The sequence below is a fragment of the Sinohyriopsis cumingii genome, chromosome 15 (assembly GCF_028554795.1).
Source record: "Sinohyriopsis cumingii isolate HCF-2022 chromosome 15, ASM2855479v2, whole genome shotgun sequence".
Classification (NCBI taxonomy): domain Eukaryota; kingdom Metazoa; phylum Mollusca; class Bivalvia; order Unionida; family Unionidae; genus Sinohyriopsis; species Sinohyriopsis cumingii.
In genome coordinates this window covers 88824234-88845149 of record NC_142975.1, presented here as the reverse complement: position 1 = coordinate 88845149, position 20916 = coordinate 88824234, and the positions used below count along the sequence as shown (strand labels likewise).

Below are 20916 nucleotides of genomic sequence, written 5' to 3'. Positions count from 1 at the left end.
TTATTTTTTTCATTTTGAGTTTTCAGCAGGTTTTAAAAATGCATATGATATATATGGTTGTTTGAGGTGATCTTTTAGATGACCTAAAGAATTGGGAGAATACTACCAACCTGAGGTAGGGGATGACTTACTTTCAGATGTGGAAATTCTGAGAATTGAACCCTAAACCACATAGGTGTAGAGAGAGCATATAATCTTTATATTATCCAGGCAAATGTTACTAATAATAATAATAATGCATTTTTACTTACTTTTTTTGTAATAAGACAAATCTATATTCGTGAAGTAGGACATATTTTCTCATGTATACCTTCTGCCTGACTGCAGACACTGTAAACTCGTATCCGCCATCACATTTAATGACAGCAGAAATGTGACTGAATTGAACACCCCCTAAGCTGGTTCACTGAATAGAGTGTACTTGCTACTAAATTGGAGGACCCACTAAGCTGGTTCACTGAATAGAGTGTGCTTGCCATTTGATTGGAAGATACGCTAAGCTGGTTCACTGAAAAGAGTGTGCTTTTTGCCATTTGAATCAAAGACACTCTAAGCCGGTTCCCTGAATAGAGTGTGTTTTTTTGCCATTTGAATCGAAGACACCCAAAGCCAGTTCCCTGAATAGAGTGTGCTTTTTGCCATTTGAATCGAAGACACCCTAAGCTGGTTCCCAGAATAGAGTGTGCTTTTTGCCATTTGAATCGAAGACACCCTAAGCTGGTTCACTGAATAGAGTGTACTTCTTGCTATTTGAATTGAAGATACTCGAATCTGGTTCACTGATTAGAGTGTTTTTCTTGCCATTTGAATTGAAGACACCCCATGCTGATTCACTGAATAGATTTTACTTCTTTTCATTTAAATTGCAGACATCCCATTCTGGTTCACTGAATAGAGCGTACTTCTTGCCATTTGATTCAAAGACACCCTAAGCTGGTTCACTGAATAGAGTGTAAATTTTGCCATTTGAATCGAAGACACCATAAGCTGGTTCACTGAATAGAGTGTAATTCTTGCCATTTGAATTGAAGATACTCGAATCTGTTTCACTGAATAGTGTTTTTCTTGCCATTTGAATTGAAGACACCTCATGCTGGTTCACTGAATAGATTGTACTTCTTGCCATTTGAATTGAAGACACCCCATGCTGGTTCACTGAATAGATTGTACTTTTTGCCATTTGAATTGAAGACATCCCATGCTGGTTCACTGAATAGATTGTACTTCTTGACATTCGAATGGAAGACATGCCATGCTGGTTCAATTAATAGAGTGTACTTCTTGCTATATGAATTGAAGACACGCCATGCTGGTTCACTGAATAGATTGTAATTCTTGCCATTTGAACTGAAGACATCCCATGCTGGTTCACTGAATAGAGTGTTTTTCTTGTCACTTAATTTGAAGACACCCCATGCTGGTTTACTGAATAGATTGTACTTCTTGTCATTTGAATTGAAGACACCCCATGCTGGTTCAGTTAATAGAGTGTACTTCTTGCTATATGAATTGAAGACACCCCATGCTGGTTCACTGAATAGATTGTACTTCTTGCCATTTGGATGGAAGACACCCCATGCTGGTTCAGTTAAAAGAGTGTACTTCTTGCTATATGAATTGAAGACATCCCATGCTGGTTCACTGAATAGAGTGTTTTTCTTGTCATTTAATTTTAAGACACCCCATGCTGGTTTACTGAATAGATTGTACTTCTTGCCATTTGAATGGAAGACGCCCCATGCTGGTTCAATTAATAGAGTGTACTTCTTGCTATATGAATTGAAGACCCCCCCCCCATGCTGGTACACTGAACAGAGTGTTTTTCTTGCCATTTTAACTGAAGAAACCCCATGCTGGTTCACTGAATAGATTGTACTTCTTGCCGTTTGAATTGAAGACACCCCATGCTGGTTTACTGAATAGATTGTACTTCTTGCCATTTGAATCAAATATACCCCATGCTGGTTCACTGAATAGAGTGTTTTTCTTGCCATTTGAATTAAAGAGACCCCATGCTGGTTCACTGAATAGATTGTGTACTTCTTGCCAAAGAAGTGTAAGATGATCAGTTTGATTAGGTGACAGAAATGTCTTACTGATCTTTATTAGCTTGTACACTAATCAAAAGCACATAGTCTATTATCATGGGATAAAATGTAAAGAAATAAAGATAAAATCTTCAGCAAAAGCCCTTCTGCATTTATGTCCTAAGCAACATACAGGAAACGAAAAAGGTAGACTCAGATGTCCAAAATAAAATTCTAGAGGAGTCTGGTTACTTGCGCTTGTTATAATTAAATTCCCAGTATGAAATTAATAGGTAGGGTTGATTGATATGAAATGTAATTACCAGCATGGAATGCCCATTAGGCAGCATTGACAGATATGAAATGTAATTACCAGTATGGAATGCCTATTGGGCAGTGTTGACTGATATGATATGTTATTACCAGTATGAACTGCACATATGGCAGGATTGGCTTATAATGAAATGTAATTATCAGTAGGAAATGCCAATTAGGCATTGTTGACTGATATGAAATGTAATTGCCAGTATGGAATGCCCATTTGGCAGGGTTGTCTGATATGAAATGTAATTACCAGTCTGGACTGCTTGTATGTCATTATTGGTGGATAATGAAGTGTAATTCTAAGTATGTGATGCCCATTAGGCAGGATTGGTAGATAATGAAATGTATTTTATATTTTATAATAAAAGGGATATTTTTATTATCCATTTTTTCTAACTGACCCAGCTTTTTTTGCCAGGTAGTGTATCTTGAACCCCACCATTACGTTTTTGAAATTAAGGTGAAAAGCACTGATCCTGGTCTTCCAGATATGTGTTTAAACTGTCCACAGTTAGAAGTGCAACAAACACATTAATTATATGCATTTACACTGTCTTCAGTTGGAAGTACCTTAATCAAGTAATTATATGCATTTACACTGTCTTCAGTTGGAAGTACATTAATCAGGTAATTATATGCATTTACACTGTCTTCAGTTGGAAGTACATTAATCAGGTAATTATATGCATTTACACTGTCTTCAGTTAGAAGTACATTAATCAGGTAATATATGCATTTACACTGTCCATAGTTAGAAGTTTAATTAAGCACAGGTAATTATATGCATTTATATTGACTGCTTCAGTGGCCTAGTGGTTAGAGTGTCTGCCTTGGATGTGGGAGGTCTTGGGTTCGAACCCAGGCCAAGTCATACCAAAGGCTTATAAAAATGGTACTAATCGCTGCCTCGATTGGCACTCAGCATTAAGAGGCTAGTGTTAGGACTGGTTGACCTGGTGTCAGGATAATGTAACTGGGTGGGACATGATGCTACATGTCTACAGTATAATGCCCCAGTGCTAGACATCACTGTAAATTGTCACACTGCAGACATCATAGCGATATGATTGAAATTTTTTTAAGGCTATGTTAATCCAAATTGCACACATACACACACACACATACATGTCCACTGTTGGAAGTACATAGACACATTTAATTATATACATTTGTACTGTCCACAGTTGGAAGTACATTAAACATGGGTAATTGTAGATGAGAACATAGTGTTCATTTCATTTTTACATACAATACATGCATGATGTTAACAAAGGAAAAACATCATATCTTTTAGGTGGAGAAAACAAAGCTTCCTCAAGAAGGTCTTCAGTCCAGATTCCCTCAGATTGCAGGATTCCACTATGTCAGTTCTTACTCAGGGGAGGTATGTATCAACACACAATGATATATTTTAGAGAATTTTTGTAATATTACCTTTGTGTCTCCATGGTACATGGCTATCACCATGGAATGTTGATGGGATGGTACATAGCTATCACCATGGAATGTTGATGGGATGGTACATAGCTATCACCATGGAATGATGATGGCATAGTACATAGCTATCACCATGGAATGATGATGGCATGGTACATAGCTATCACCATGGAATGATGATGACATGGTACATAGCTATCACCATGGAATGTTGATGGGATGGTACATAGCTATCACCATGGAATGTTGATGGCATGGTACATAGCTATCACCATGGAATGTTGATGGGATGGTACATAGCTATCACCATGGAATGTTGATGGCATGGTACATAGCTATCACCATGGAATGATGATGGCATGGTACATAGCTATCACCATGGAATGATGATGGGATGGTACATAGCTATCACCATGGAATGATGATGGGACATCGTGTATCAAAGATCTTGGTTAAAAAGATCATTATTTTCCATGGAATGTCTTATATCTTAGACGAAATTACCGTTTCCATGTCTATAAACCACAATGTCAGCTCCGTGTTTGGAGAAAATCAATTACATTCAGAGAATATCCATAAATCTGGATTAGCAGATTAACATTTATTCTCAGCTTAGTGACAGAAGAAAGCCGTAAGAACATACAAAACTAAATATATCCTGGTTCTCAATTGTTGTTCTTGCTGTAGGATCAGTTAGGGAGAATATAGCTTTCCTTCTCCCAACTAGAATCTCACCAGACATGCTGGGAACCTGTGTATATAATGGCCCATTTTGTAAACATCATGGCCCAACAGACTATGGCCATGGCCACAACAGCAGCTTTGAACTAAGAACAGTCGCAACAAGATGCAATTCTTAAAGACTATCACAAGCCAAGCTACATTGAATTTCACAGCTTTATTCATCTAGTCTCCTCCCTAAAGATAAGGTTTATTTTTGATGGAATTCGCAACAAGCCAGCAGTGATACATTCTTTCCATCCCTCAGTCTGAGCTATGGCAGAAGGATTTGCAAGGCAACCAACAAAAGGTTGCAGTGATATCCCTAGAGCACAAGACGCTGGGAAGTGTTCCTACCAAATTTACAACCTTTGAAAACCACAGTTCTTGCATCTTAAGTTGAAAAGGGGCAAAGGGAGCGTGATCATTTTCACCAGCATGTCCATGAGACCCTCTCTATCTCAAATGATATATTTTCACAACTGCTTATTACAGATCATAGAAGAGGGAAGGCTCCAATATATAATTGCCTAATGGAGAAGATTTTCCATGAAGACATGTAAACCCAACAAGTGGTTTCTCAGGGACTCTGTGTAAACAATGTTCAGCATAGCTCCCTTTTGCCCAGTGTTCCTTCAGCTGCAAATACAGCACTTGTGACATGGCCATCAACCTAAGCGCATTCAATCGACTCTTTTGCACTCTTAGGTTCATGATGGAAAGCAACAATAGGTTTTAATCTCCATCCATTGGGTTGACTATACAATCAGTGTGGATTTGCAAGAGGTGTGACTTCATGTCCCCACTCACATGGCTTTCAGAAGTCCCTTTATTTGCCTACAAAACTAGTTGTCTGTTTATATCTTCAAGCAAGACATGATATCACTTGTTACCCTCTTTCTCATTTTCAGTCTCCTTGTCATCTTTGACCTTGTACCCTTTCAGTAGTTCAGTCAACTAGGTCTGGTAGTGAATATTCAAGTACACAGAGTTTTTTCTCCCCCAGGAATGAGGATTGAATTAGTTCAGATCAGAGTCCTTGCCTATGTGGATCAATCCATCTGCTAGAAAATACCATCACCTACTGGGATTTTCTCAGTGCAGCAGAAGACATATTAGTCCAAGTGCACCCAGTGGGACTCCCTTTATAATGATTATGTGGTCTAATTGGAGGCCATTAAAGACTCAGTACTTTTCAGAACACTAGATATTCATGAATCATTTGAAGAGTCCAATTTGATTCAAAATATTAATTAAGCATGTAACATTAGAAAAATCTAATTCAATTCAGAGCTGTAATTTAGCAGTGTACATGCATGTTTTATGCCATGAAGAAATGTTTAATGCACTAAAAGTATGCAAAACAATTTAAGTATTTGTTCCTACCATAAGCATAACCCATATTAATGATGACACATTTGATCAATGTACTATGCTAATTGGACAGGTTCCTGATGTACTGTGCATGTTTGAAGTGACAGTACTCAAAAAGTGTGTGAACAGTCACTCACACAGAACAATTTAATCAAATATGCCCTGAATAAGCATTAGTGTCTCAACCATTGGACACATTGTAAATGGCAGAATTGATGTCTGTTATCATAAAATTTTATTTGTGAAAATGCTGTTAATTGCAAACCAGGAAGTAAAATACCTAGTCTACTTCTTATTTAGAGATTTGGAATTTCTGATCAATACTCAAGGATTTAATACAATGTATGTATTTGGTCATGTGATCATTTTAGGTTTAAATTTATGGAACTCTTTAAATATATTTTAATCATTTATTTGCAAGTTTCACAATAGATAGAAATTATCCGACATTAATTATGCTAATAGTTCTCAATGCTTATACAAATCATATCATAAAAACCTCCCATATATGGGGTATGCAGTTACTATTACATGTGCTGGAACTAAGATTTCACCTCTAGATTGTTAACTCATTAACCCCTGGAGGTTTTTGTCGTTTTTGCCTGAATTGCGAGTAGGAAACACATTTTGTGGGCTATTTCTGAATATGTCCTAATGCATCAACTTCCAAGTGATTTTCCATTGACCTAATTCCTAGCTGTGTCAGAACCATCATTTTTCATTGGCTATTTCACTTGCACATGAGCAGAAGGGTAAAAATTGGAGTTCTTTTCTTTCTTTTTTATGTTTAACGGACCCAACATTTTCATATTGAGACCACTCTTTATTCCAAATGCCCATCTAAGCTTACTTTTTCCAAAGGTTGATCTGTCTGTGTACAGTTCAGACCAGTCTGTCTTAGATCTGAGACCAAAAAGTCTAAAATCTGGACACAAAATTGGATGCCGACCACGGGCAAATTTTGGGTGGAGAAAATCTTGTATTTGCAGTGCAACTAGAACTTCCAGATTATTGGGTATCATTGTCGAGCTACATCTATCTATCTTTCTATAATACCACCCACTTTAGTGTATCATACATGACCTTGATGCTACAGAGCTTGGCAGTAGGCTACTACATCCTGCCACATAAACATGGCACCAGTGGTTGATGAGTTATAATGTACATCAAGTGTGTCGCCACTGAGCAATCCAGGCACAAATGAACATAACGCAACTAGTAACTGTTTTTGCAGTTTTTTTTATAGTTTTGTAATAAATTGTATTGTTTTACAGGGTATACAGAATTTGAAAGAGCAACTGGTGAAGATAACATTGGCACAGGAGTACATGGGGGAGCAAATTCCACAGGCCTGGTTATCCTTTGAGAAACGGCTTGTTGGAGAGCATGAGAGCAAGGGCACAAGTCTATTACCCTTCAAAACTGTGGAAAGCATTGCTTCAGCTTGTGGGATCTTTGAAAACAATGAGGTAGTTCACTATTAGAGTGTATATGGTTGCAATAGAACAGTCACTTATTCACTCTATTTCTCGGTTGTTTCAGAACATCCTGTTGAAAGAAACTTTAAAATTTGCAAAATTAATATAAATTTGCAATCAGAAGTAGCATGTAAATAAACTCTTAATAGAGTCGTTATTAGGAAGTAAAAGATGTTTTATATTTATGTATCTAAACACTTTGTTATCAATACACAAACAGAAATAGGTGTGATACATTTTTTATGAAGTTCTTGATTGAAAATACCTTGACAAATACATTTGATCATGTTCACTTTATCACCATGTCTTATTAATTAGATATTAATTAATTAATTAATAAGTAAAAATATTCATCTTCTAATAAAAAGTGATGTTTATAAAATTCTCCTGGCAACATATTGGCTTTACACTTGCATGATCCTGGGTTTGTTCATGAAGCTGGCATGTGCAGTGCTACCCATAAAGAGTGAGTGGGCTCCTACGGACTCTTCTATGCTGCCAGGATAATTAAACAATGTAAAGTAAATCAAATTAATTAATTAATCTATCACTCATATAACTCACTGATATATTTGCTTCTAGTTTTACTTGGGTACATTTCTTTCTTTTCAGCTCATTCAGGCAATACAGTTTCTGCATGACCTGGGATCGGTGCAGTTCTTCAACACTGATTTCCTTCGAAATCAGGTGGTGATATACCCACAGTGGATTGTAAATGTCATGGCCTGTATTGTTACTGTCCATGTGGGACCCATTCAGGTAATAACCCTGGCATTATCTTGAACTTCCATTTTTATGTCATGAACTTTGTAACATACTAGCACCAGTTATACTTAACATTTTCATTTGTGTTCATATGAGATGGGGGCATCTAGTGGGTATTTGGGTGACAGCTTTGGTTAAAATTTATTTCCAATACTTGTAGTACAAAAACCCTAAACCTGATTCAGTTTGTATTTGGTATAAATATCATCACATATCACTTAATACCAGTCCTGCCTCTGAGTAGGACCATGTTGTGAAGAAATAGATTGGGAATGCAAGTTTGTTTTGTTGTTGATCACTTATATTCTCATAATTCGTACTCCATTCACTTGATATTTAGAATATCATATCATCACATACTCCCCTTCTTTCAGTACCACTTGTCTTGCCACTGGATTTTGTTCCTTATTGGGGTCATGGGGACATGAGTTTTGCTATTCCTGTCTCAGGGTTCTGTCCCTTATATGGTCAATGACTTTTCTATTTCTGCATCTGGGTTCTTTCCCTTCTTATGACAGTGAGGCAAGGATTTTACTGTTCCTGTCATTTAGTTATGTCCCTTTTTAGGGACAATAGGTTATGGATTGTACTGTTTCTGGCACTGGGTTTTGTTTCTTCTTGGTGTCAATGGATCAATGATTTTACAATTCCTGCCACTGGGTTCTGTCCCATATTGCACCCATAGGGTAGACAATTTTGCTGTTCCTGCCTCTGGGTTCTACCCTATATTACATGTAGATCTATAGGGTCATGGAATTTTACAATTCCTGCCACTGGGTTCTGTCCCATTTTGGGGCCATGTGGTCAAAGATTTAACTATTCCTGCCACTGTGTTTTATCCCTTTCTGGTGACATAGGGTCAAGGAATTTGCTATTTGTCCATCTGTGTTCTTTCCTTTAATGGGCATATGGTCAAGAAGTACTTGTAGATTTATATTTTAAGTACTTTACCAAATTCATTGCATATTAAGAATGTCATATAACACACTTTTACCATTCTTCCGAATCCTGCTTTTCATAACCCTGGACCAACTCATTGGGTGGGACTATGGGGTCAGTATGCAGGACACTTTATTACAGTTTTGATTCCATATCGTATTTTTAATAATCATTTCCAGTCTGAATATTATATGATCTTCCCTTTCTCCCTATACTGCTGTTCTCCCCATGATTAATGCCAATTTTCAGTCTGAAATATTATTACCTTATTATATGTAATGCCAGACCATTTCTATACTGCTATACCATTGCTATACTACCTTATTATATGTTATGCTATACCACTTCTATAACACTGTACCATTGCTTTACTACCTTATTATATGTCATGCTAGACCACTTCTATACCACTATACCATTGTTTTACTTCCTTATTATATGCCATGCTAGACAACTTCTATAATGCTATATCATTGCTATACTACCTTACTATCTGTCATGCTAGGCCACTTCTATACCACTATACCATTGCTTTACTTCCTTATTATGTCATACTAGACCACTTCCATAATGCTATACCATTGCTATACTACCTTATTATATGTCATGCTAGACCACTTCTATAATGCTATACCATTGCTATACTACCTTATTATGTCATGCTAGACCACTTCTATAATGCTATACCATTGCTTTACTACCTTATTATATATCATGTTAGACCATTTATATACTGCTATACCATTGCTATACTACCTTATTATATGTCATGCTATACCACTTATATAACACTGTACCATTGCTTTACTACCTTATTATATGTCACGCTAGACCACTTCTATACCACTATACCATTGTTTTACTTCCTTATTATATGCCATGCTAGACAACTTCTATAATGCTATATCATGGCTATACTACCTTACTATCTGTCATGCTAGGCCACTTCTATACCACTATACCATTGCTTTACTTCCTTATTATGTCATACTAGACCACTTCCATATTGCTATACCATTGCTATACTACCTTATTATATGTCATGCTAGACCACTTCTATAATGCTATACCATTGCTATACTACCTTATTATGTCATGCTAGACCACTTCTATAATGCTATACCATTGCTATACTACCTTATTATATGTCATGCTAGACCACTTCTATAATGCTATACCATTGCTATACTACCTTATTATGTCATGCTAGACCACTTCTTTAACACTATAACATCCCTATACTACCTTACTATCTGTCATGCCAGACCACTTCAATAACACTATAGCATCCCTATACTACCTTACTATATGTCATGCCAGACCACTTCTATGACACTATAACATCCCTATACTACCTTACTATCTGTCATGCCAGACCACTTCTATGACACTATAACATCCCTATACTACCTTACTATCTGTAATGCCAGACCACTTCTATAACACTATAACATCCCTATACTACCTTACTATATGTCATGCCAGACCACTTCTATACCACTATAACATTGTATACTACCTTACTATCTGTCATGCCAGACCACTTCTATAACACTATAACATCCCTATACTACCTTACTATCTGTCATGCCAGACCACTTCTATAACACTATAACATCCCTATACTACCTTACTATATGTCATGCCAGACCACTTCTATAACACTATAACATCCCTATACTACCTTGCTATCTGTCATGCCAGACCACTTCTATAACACTATAACATCCCTATACTACCTTACTATCTGTCATGCCAGACCACTTCTATAACACTATAACATCCCTATACTACCTTACTATCTGTCATGCCAGACCACTTCTATAACACTATAACATCCCTATACTACCTTACTATATGTCATGCCAGACCACTTCTATAACACTATAACATCCCTATACTACCTTACTATCTGTCATGCCAGACCACTTCTATAACACTATAACATCCCTATACTACCTTACTATCTGTCATGCCAGACCACTTCTATAACACTATAACATCCCTATACTACCTTACTATCTGTCATGCCAGACCACTTCTATAACACTATAACATCCCTATACTACCTTACTATCTGTCATGCCAGACCACTTCTATGACACTATAACATCCCTATACTACCTTACTATCTGTAATGCCAGACCACTTCAATAACACTATAACATCCCTCTACTACCTTACTATATGTCATGCCAGACCACTTCAATAACACTATAGCATCCCTATACTACCTTACTATATGTCATGCCAGACCACATCTATACCACTATAACATCCCTATATTACCTTACTATCTGTAATGCCAGACCACTTCTGTAACACTATAACATCCCTATACTACCTTGCTATCTGTCATGCCAGACCACTTCTATAACACTATAACATCCCTATACTACCTTACTATCTGTCATGCCAGACCACTTCTATAACACTATAACATCCCTATACTACCTTACTATCTGTCATGCCAGACCACTTATATGACACTATAACATCCCTATACTACCTTACTATCTGTAATGCCAGACCACTTCAATAACACTATAACATCCCTCTACTACCTTACTATATGTCATGCCAGACCACTTCAATAACACTATAGCATCCCTATACTACCTTACTATATGTCATGCCAGACCACATCTATACCACTATAACATCCCTATATTACCTTACTATCTGTAATGCCAGACCACTTCTGTAACACTATAACATCCCTATACTACCTTGCTATCTGTCATGCCAGACCACTTCTATGACACTATAACATCCCTATACTACCTTACTATCTGTAATGCCAGACCACTTCAATAACACTATAACATCCCTCTACTACCTTACTATATGTCATGCCAGACCACTTCAATAACACTATAGCATCCCTATACTACCTTACTATATGTCATGCCAGACCACATCTATACCACTATAACATCCCTATATTACCTTACTATCTGTAATGCCAGACCACTTCTGTAACACTATAACATCCCTATACTACCTTGCTATCTGTCATGCCAGACCACTTCTATAACACTATAACATCCCTATACTACCTTACTATCTGTCATGCCAGACCACTTCTATAACACTATAACATCCCTATACTACTTTACTATCTGTCATGCCAGACCACATCTATAACACTATAACATCCCTATACTACCTTACTATCTGTCATGCCAGACCACATCTATAACACTATAACATCCCTATACTACCTTACTATCTGTCATGCCAGACCACATCTATAACACTATAACATCCCTATACTACCTTACTATCTGTCATGCCAGACCACATCTATAACACTATAACATCCCTATACTACCTTACTATCTGTCATGCCAGACCACTTCAATAACACTATAGCATCCCTATACTACCTTACTATATGTCATGCCAGACCACTTCTATAACGCTATAACATCCCTAAACTACCTTACTATCTGTAATGCCAGACCACTTCAATAACACTATAACATCCCTCTACTACCTTACTATATGTCATGCCAGACCACTTCAATAACACTATAGCATCCCTATACTACCTTACTATATGTCATGCCAGACCACATCTATAACACTATACCATCCCTATACTACCTTACTATCTGTCATGCCAGACCACTTCTATAACACTATAACATCCCTATACTACCTTACTATATGTCATGCCAGACCACTTCTATAACACTATAACATCCCTGTACTACCTTACTATCTGTCATGCCAGACCACTTCTATAACACTATAACATCCCTATACTACCTTACTATCTGTAATGCCAGACCACTTCTATAACACTATAACATCCCTATACTACCTTGCTATCTGTCATGCCAGACCACTTCTATAACACTATACCATCCCTATACTACCTTACTATATGTCATGCCAGACCACTTGTTCATGTGGTACACTTTTGGATGATGCCACTTTAGACTATAACATTTCTATACTACCTTACTATATGTCATGCCAGAACACTTTTTCATAGGTTACAGTTTTGGACGATGCCACTGGGTACATATTTTTTTCTTCAATCACTGTTTTAAGATAAGTACATGTTTACTTCTATTAAATTTCCTGCCTTTGACCCAGTTCAAGGTTAGGTCCATAGAGTCCTTGGCATATTCCCATTGTCATATCAAAAGTTCATCTCAGGGGCATACCAAATGTTTCTAAAAACACGTTTCTTGTTCTTTCTCAAAACATGTTAATATATTACTCCCAGAAGCATTTCTGCCCATGGATCAAGTCTCTGGTCAGGTCCATGGATATAAAACTTTTTATATTTCCTTACTCCCATTTACATTTCTGCCTTTTAGTCAAGTCTCTGGTCAGACCCATGGAGTCATTCCATTTGACATATCAATAGTTTGTTGGGGGGGGGCAAATGTCTGTATGTGCAAATGTAATTATTTCTCTAATTTGCTTGAGTCTTTTACAGCTGTTAATATCTATTCTTGTTCCAAATAGAAAAGTTATCAGCATGAATTTATTTAATGAACAAAGTGTGAACATCAGTGCAGATTAAGCCAGCTGCCATGTACCAAAGTAGAGTCAGTGTAACTGGTTATTAGTTCAAGTATCAATTCCAAAATGGATCATTCAAAATAAAGATAATGCTGTACAGTATACATAAAGATAAACAGAAACCATTTGAAACAGTAATAAGTTAGCATATTAGACAGTTGCTGCTTTCTGGTTTCTTCTTCAAAAACATTACCTGGTCTTATCGGGGCCCCGAGTGGCCGAGTGGTCTAAAGTGCTCTCCATTACGGATCACTGCCATCTCACCTCTGTCTGCGTGGGTTCGAGTCCAAGATTCGACCAATGGGGGTATGTGAGAAAGCTTGCCAGTAACTTCTCATGGGTCTGTGGTTCTTCTCGGGGTTTTCCTGGGTTCTTCCTCCGCCATTAATACTGGCCGCCATGCATTGCCTATCGTATACTGAAAAATGGCGTTAAACCCAACAACAACAACAACAACAACCTGGTCTTATCACATAGTTGGTATAGTTTTCCTATAGTATGTGCAGTTTCATATTTTTTATATCACAATGTGTTAATATCATTTTACAAGATTTTGATTGGTACAAATAAGTCTGGGGCCCCGAGTGGCCAAGTGGTCTAACGCGCTCTCTGTTACGGATCACTGCCATCTCACCTCTGTCTGCGTGGGTTTGAGTCTCAGATTCAGCCAGTGTGGGTATGTGAGAAAGCTTGCCAGTAGCTTCTCGTGGGTCGGTGGTTCTTTCCGGAGTTTTCTCAGGTTCTTCCTCCACCATTAATACTGGCCGCCATATGTAGCCTATCATGTACTGAAAAATGGTGTTAAACCCTACAACAACTACAACTACAAATAAGTCCATGAAATTATTGTGCACTATTCTTTTTAGTGATTGACTGTGATTGTGGGAAAACCTTTTTAACCCCACCTTCTAGAATTTTTTGTTTTCAATGAACATTTTGGTGGTCATTTTTTTTACCTTTAGTCACAAAAGGGAATTATAGAAAAATGGTCTCATCTGTCTGAATATGGCCAATTTACCCCTACAAGGGATTGCTATGTCATTATAACACTATCATTAAATTTACCTCTACAAGGGTTTTCTGTGTCATTATAACAATATCATTAAATTTACCCCCATAAGGGTTTTCTGTGTCATTATAACAATATCATTAAATTTACCCCTTAGGGGTTTTCTGTGTCATTATAACAATATCATTAAATTTACCCCCACAGGGGTTTTCTGTGTCATTATAACAATATCATTAAATTTACCCCACAGGGGTTTTCTGTGTCATTATAACAATATCATTAAATTTACCCCTTAGGGGTTTTGTGTCATTATAACAATATCATGAAATTTACCCCCACAGGGGTTTTCTGTGTCATTATAACAATATCATCCTTTGATAAATGATGTAAAGCCTAAAAACAAGATCAACAACTAGAAGTAAAAATAAGGGTATTGCTCAGTTGAGAGTGGGTGTGTGGGGTGAGGGTGGAGGGTAGCGGTATACCTGTAATATAGAGTCCAGCTTATATACAAGCATGGTTTAAATGTAACTTACAGATTGAAAGTAAATAAATTTGCCTCTGTTCATAGAAGAATGTGGACATAAACCAGTCTCCCAAATGACAGATAAGTCCATCCACAGGATGTTTATGCAGTAAATATGTGATGCAAATCCAACTCAAAAAGAAATTTGCTTTTATCGTCTACAAAATCTTTCAAATCAAATACTGCAATCAAATACTGCAAATATCTGGTAACAAATACATTACAATAAATAGGGGATTTTCTTCATCCAGTAATCCTCCATTTACATATCATGACTGTAATGTTTAGTTGTGAAATTGACATATTAGGGTAAACATAGATCATGTACTGTAGGCCTACTCTAATTGTTACTGTGTATCATGTCAAACAATGTGACATCACATGTATTGGATAGTCTGTGTTGAAAAAATATTTTGTCCTCGTCAAATGTTCTGTTTATTCAGATGGATACTTGTTCTTTGATTTACAGTTTGTAAAATAGTATAATCTACTTATAAATTTGCTAGTTCAACTTTGTTTGGGACTATTTCATACACGCAACAAATGAAAGGTGCACAGTCTGTCAGAATGAGGAAAGTTATTCATCTTCTTTCTATCTAAATACTTTCAACTGAAATAGAAACTATGTGATAAAAATAATCTCAGATTGGTAATGATTTAATATTTAATTCAAGGGATGGAAGTCAGAGATTGGTTACATTCTGTCTTGTACCTCAGAGATCTTTCATCCCAAAGGACTTGGTTTGACGGGGCAGGATGAATATCAGCAGTACAACAGGTTACCTTCCTGGTTCATTCAGGAGCTTGTTGTGATGCAGATTACTGTCTGTCTTTTGGGAAAACATCTTTTTCCAAACTGCATCTATGCATGTACCCGGTGCTAACATAACCTATATCTCACACAAGACTCAAAATTATTTCACATATATTAGGAGACCAGAGACAGGGTCAGCTGTGGTCCAAGTGGATGTAACCTCTTCCGAATCTAACCTCATCACACCCTTCTTTCCCTCTACTCCTCTCTGGAAAAGCACACACATCCATTACAGTAGTAATTAATAGCTTGATGGTATTTGGCACCTGTCCATCTGTCCAAGAGGCACCAGTAGCTGTGGATTTGCAAACTAGTTGTATGTGCTCCTAATCTGTTATGAACAAAGCATTATTGAAGAAACATTTTACTCCAATTTTTTTATTTCTGTATACAGGATGGAAAGCTACTGTTGAAGGACATGAAAGTAGTATGGAATGGCTACGATGAAGATCTACATCCCTGGCTGTTGAGGCTTACAGAGGAATTTGACCTGACATGTCCAATACCAAATGAAGAGGCCAACATTGTGCCCTGCCTTCTGTCAGACTCTGAACCACAGGTAGCCTGTCTTACAAACACAGATTAAACTGTCATTAACATGTGTCATATTGTGTTTACAGTTTTGATATGTAATAAATGTCTTTGCTAAGAATGTAGTCTTCAAAATGTAGCATATAGTGTATCTTGATTAATGATTTTAACTTGCTATGCTTACAGAGTTTTTTCTTTTTTAAGTTTATATGGAAGCATTGCTTACAGAGTTTTTTCTTTTTTAAGTTTATATGGAAGCATGTATAGAGCATCAAACTTATAATTCAGTACCCCCCATGCTGTAATTCAATACTGATCATGGTGTAATTCAATACCCATCATGCTGTAATTTAATACCCATCATGCTGTAATTCAATACCCATCATGTTGTAATTCAATACCCATCATGCTGTAATTCAATCCTTATCATGCTGTAGTTCAATCCTCATCATGCTGTAATTCAGTACCCATCATGTTGTAATTTGATATGCACCTTGCTGTAATTCAATACCCATCATGCTGTAATTCAATCCTTATCATGCTGTAGTTCAATCCTCATCATGCTGTAGTTCAATCCTCATCATGCTGTAATTCAGTACCCATCATGTTGTGATTTGATATGCACCTTGCTGTATTTCAATACCCACCATGCTGTAGTTCAATCCTCATCATGCTGTAATTCAGTACCCGTCATGTTGTAATTTGATATGCACCTTGCTGTAATTCAATACCTGCCATGCTGTAATTCAGTACCCTCCATGCTGTGATTCAATACCCTCTATGTTGTAATTCAAATACCTGCCATACTGTAATTCAGTACCCAACATGCTTGATTCAATTCCCATCATGCTGTAATTTAAGACCCAACATACTGTAATTCAGTGTCTGGCATGCATTAATTCAGTACCATTCATGCTGTAATTAAAATACCTGTCATGCTGTACTTCAGTACACTACATGCTGTAATTCAGTACCCGTCATGCTGTAATTCAGTACTCAACATGCTGTAATTCAACATCAGTCATGAACCGATCTGGTGACCTGGTGGTTAGAGTGTCTGCCTCAAATGCAGTAGGTCATGGGTTCAATCCCTGGCCAAGTCATGACAAGGACTTATAAAAATGGTACTAACAGCTGCATCACGTGGCACTCAGCATTAAGAGGTTAGTGTTAGGACTGGTTGGCCTGGTGTCAGGATAATGTGACTGGGTGGGACATCATGCTACATGTCTGTGGCATGATGCCCCAGTGCTAAACATCACTATAAACTGCCATGTTGCAGACATCATAGCAATATGACTGAAAAATAGTTAAAGCTACATTAAAAATCCAAGTCACGCACACACAATACCTGTCATGCTGTAATTCAGTACCCATCATGCTGTTATTTAGTACCCATCATGCCGTAATTCAATACGCATCATGCTTTGATTCATTACCCTTCATGCTGTAATTCAGTACCTACCATTTAGCAATTCAGTACTTGCCATGCTGTAATTCAATACCCACTGTGCTTTAATTCAATACCTGTCATGCATTAATTCAATACCCACCACACTGTAATTCACTACCAACTATACTATAAATCAATACCCAGTTGGGTGCTTCATTGTGGCCATATGAAAGAGTGACATTTCTTTAGCATAATATAACCAGTGTTAAAATCGCTAAGAAAACACAATCTACTAAAGTTTATTTTTACAGCATGTTTTCTTACCACAAATTTTCTTCTTTTAACATTTGAAGCCTTGGATGAAATTTTGTAGGAGTAGATAATAAATTCATATCCCACATTTAACATGTGAAGCCTTGGATGAAGTCTTGTAAGAGTGAATGATAAATTTAACATTTGAATCCTTGGATGAAATCTTATAGGAGTAGATAATAAAATTACATGCCACATTTGACATTTGAATCCTTGGATGAAATCTTATAGGAGTAGATAATACATTTACATGCCACATTTGACATTTGAATCCTTGGATGAAATCTTATAGGAGTAGATAATAAAATTACATGCCATATTTGACATTTAAATCCTTGGATGAAATCTTATAGGAGTTGATGATAAATTCACATTTGAAATTTTTTAAAGGCTTTTCATGTGTGTGCTTATTAAATGATATATGTGTAAAGAATCTTCTGCCATGTTTGGTCATAATGAGGAATGTAATTAGATGTTTGCAGAGACAAAACTTGATCTAATCTTGTTACATTGGTTTAGTTATCACTTGTTATGTTGGTTTAGTTACCACTTGTTACATTGGTTTAGTTATCACTTGTTACATTGGTTTTTTTACTTCTTGTTACATTGGTTTAGTTACCACTTGTTACTTTGCTTTTAGTTACCACTTGTTATGTTGGTTTAGTTACCACTTGTTACATTGGTTAGGTTATCACTTGTTACATTGGTTTGGTTACTTCTTGTTACATTGGTTTAGTTACCACTTGTTACTTTGCTTTTAGTTACCACTTGTTATGTTGGTTTAGTTACCATATATATATTGGTTTATTTACCACTTGTTGCATAGGATTGGTTTCCACTTGTTACATTGGTTTAGTTACCACTTGCTGCATTGGTTTGGTTACCACTTGTTACATTGTTTTAGTTACCACATGTTAGTTGGGTTTAGTTACCACATGTTAGTTGGGTTTAGTTACCACATGTTAGTTGGATTTAGTTACCACATGTTAGTTGGGTTTAGTTACCACATGTTAGTTGGGTTTAGTTACTGCATGTTACATTTGTTTGTTTGCCACAATCTTGCTGATACATACAGAGAAGTTTATAGTTGTCAGTCAGTCATCAGTCAGCTTAACATTTAATTTCATGTCACAACTCTATGTCAGTCAGTCATCAGTCAGCTTAACATTTAATTTCATGTCACAACTCTAGTTAAACTGTCTTTTGTTCACAGTATGAATGGCCCCATGCCGACCCAGCCAAGAATGTCAAAGAATCCAAAATGGTGTACCACTTCAAGTACCTGCCTGCTGGACTCTTCAACAGAGCTCAGGTAATAATAATAATAATAATAATAATAACACTGAATTTTTAATTTATCTGTACGCTCTTTATATTGATAATTGAACTTTTCTTGTATTTTATACTCTACAAAAGAACCACAGAATTTGTTTGTGTATAAACCATCAGGCATTATCATCTAGAAGACAGTTATTAATTATGCTTCTTTGGTGTTTAGTACATTAGAGTAGTCTAACATGAAAATTATTTGCATTGTAAAGCTCATGTAATCTACTGCATGGAAGATACATGATGTAGTCTCATTAAACATTGTGTCAATAGTAGTATATACCATTAATATAACATGGCTAGTGTCATAACATAATACAAAAGTCTGATTACTCACTGCATGGAAGATAAAATATAGAGTGTAATTTAACACTGTGTCTATAACCACTGAATATGACATGGCTAGTGTCATGACAATACAAAAGTCTGATTACCTAATGCATGGAAGATAAAGTATAGAGTGTAATTTAACACTGTGTCTATAACCACTGAATATGATATGGCTAGTGTCATGACAGTACCAAAGTCTGATTACTCACTGCATGGAAGATAAAGTATAGAATGTAATTTAACACTGTGTCTATAACTACTGAATATGACATGGCTAGTGTCATGACATAATACAAAAGGTCTGATTGCTTTGGCTGGAAACTGTAAAATATTTGTAATGTGTCACTCACCAAACACGCATTAACTGATTACATTTTAGCAACAAGAAGCTTGAAATGCTGCATATGCGTGGGGGGGGGGGATTTTCAAAATCATTTCATTTTTTAATACTTGGCTGAAGTAAATTTTGTATAATTTAGTATAATATATACAAAAGTTAGGGAGAATGTTATTTTTCTGTTTATCAACACATGATTTGACAGAAATATAATTAGTTTGGTTGGTACTTAAGTACCTTGGATGAGTAGCAGTCCCTTTCAACTTTGATTTATCAACAATTTCACGGATGTGTGAATTGACTAAATTTATTTATATTTTATTTCCCCTGAGTTAATATAATGGTAACATTTCAGTTCAAATATAAAATTTGCTATCAGTTCTTATCCAATAAAATCTTAATTCCCCCACAATATTATTACTTTAAATTTCAAGGTCCAATGTTTAAATTGTTGTTGTTGTTGTGGGGTTTAACGCCATTTTTCAGCACACGATAGGCTATACATGGCGGCCAGTATTAATGGTGGAGGAAGAACCCGGGAAAACCCCGGAAAGAACCACCGACCCACGAGAAGCTACTGGCAAGCTTTCTCACATACCCACATTGGCTGAATCTTAGACTCGAACCGCCGCAGACAGAGGTGAGATGGCAGTGATCCGTAATGAAGAGCGCTTTAGACCACTCGGCCACTCGGGGCCCCCCAATGTTTAAATAGCATTTACCATATAT

The 20916-nt window shown here is 36.6% G+C and overlaps 1 protein-coding gene across 1 annotated transcript in view; it reads left to right on the top strand.

Moving 5' to 3' along the window:
- Positions 1-20916, top strand: part of LOC149782268 (uncharacterized) — a 275026-nt gene that overhangs the window by 190438 nt on the left and 63672 nt on the right. The window contains exons 34-38 of the mRNA XM_089935109.1: positions 3646-3735; positions 7157-7351; positions 7973-8119; positions 16350-16514; positions 19405-19503. Of these exons, the coding sequence (XP_089791235.1) occupies positions 3646-3735; positions 7157-7351; positions 7973-8119; positions 16350-16514; positions 19405-19503 (696 nt within the window). The remainder of the gene's footprint in view (positions 1-3645; positions 3736-7156; positions 7352-7972; positions 8120-16349; positions 16515-19404; positions 19504-20916) is intronic.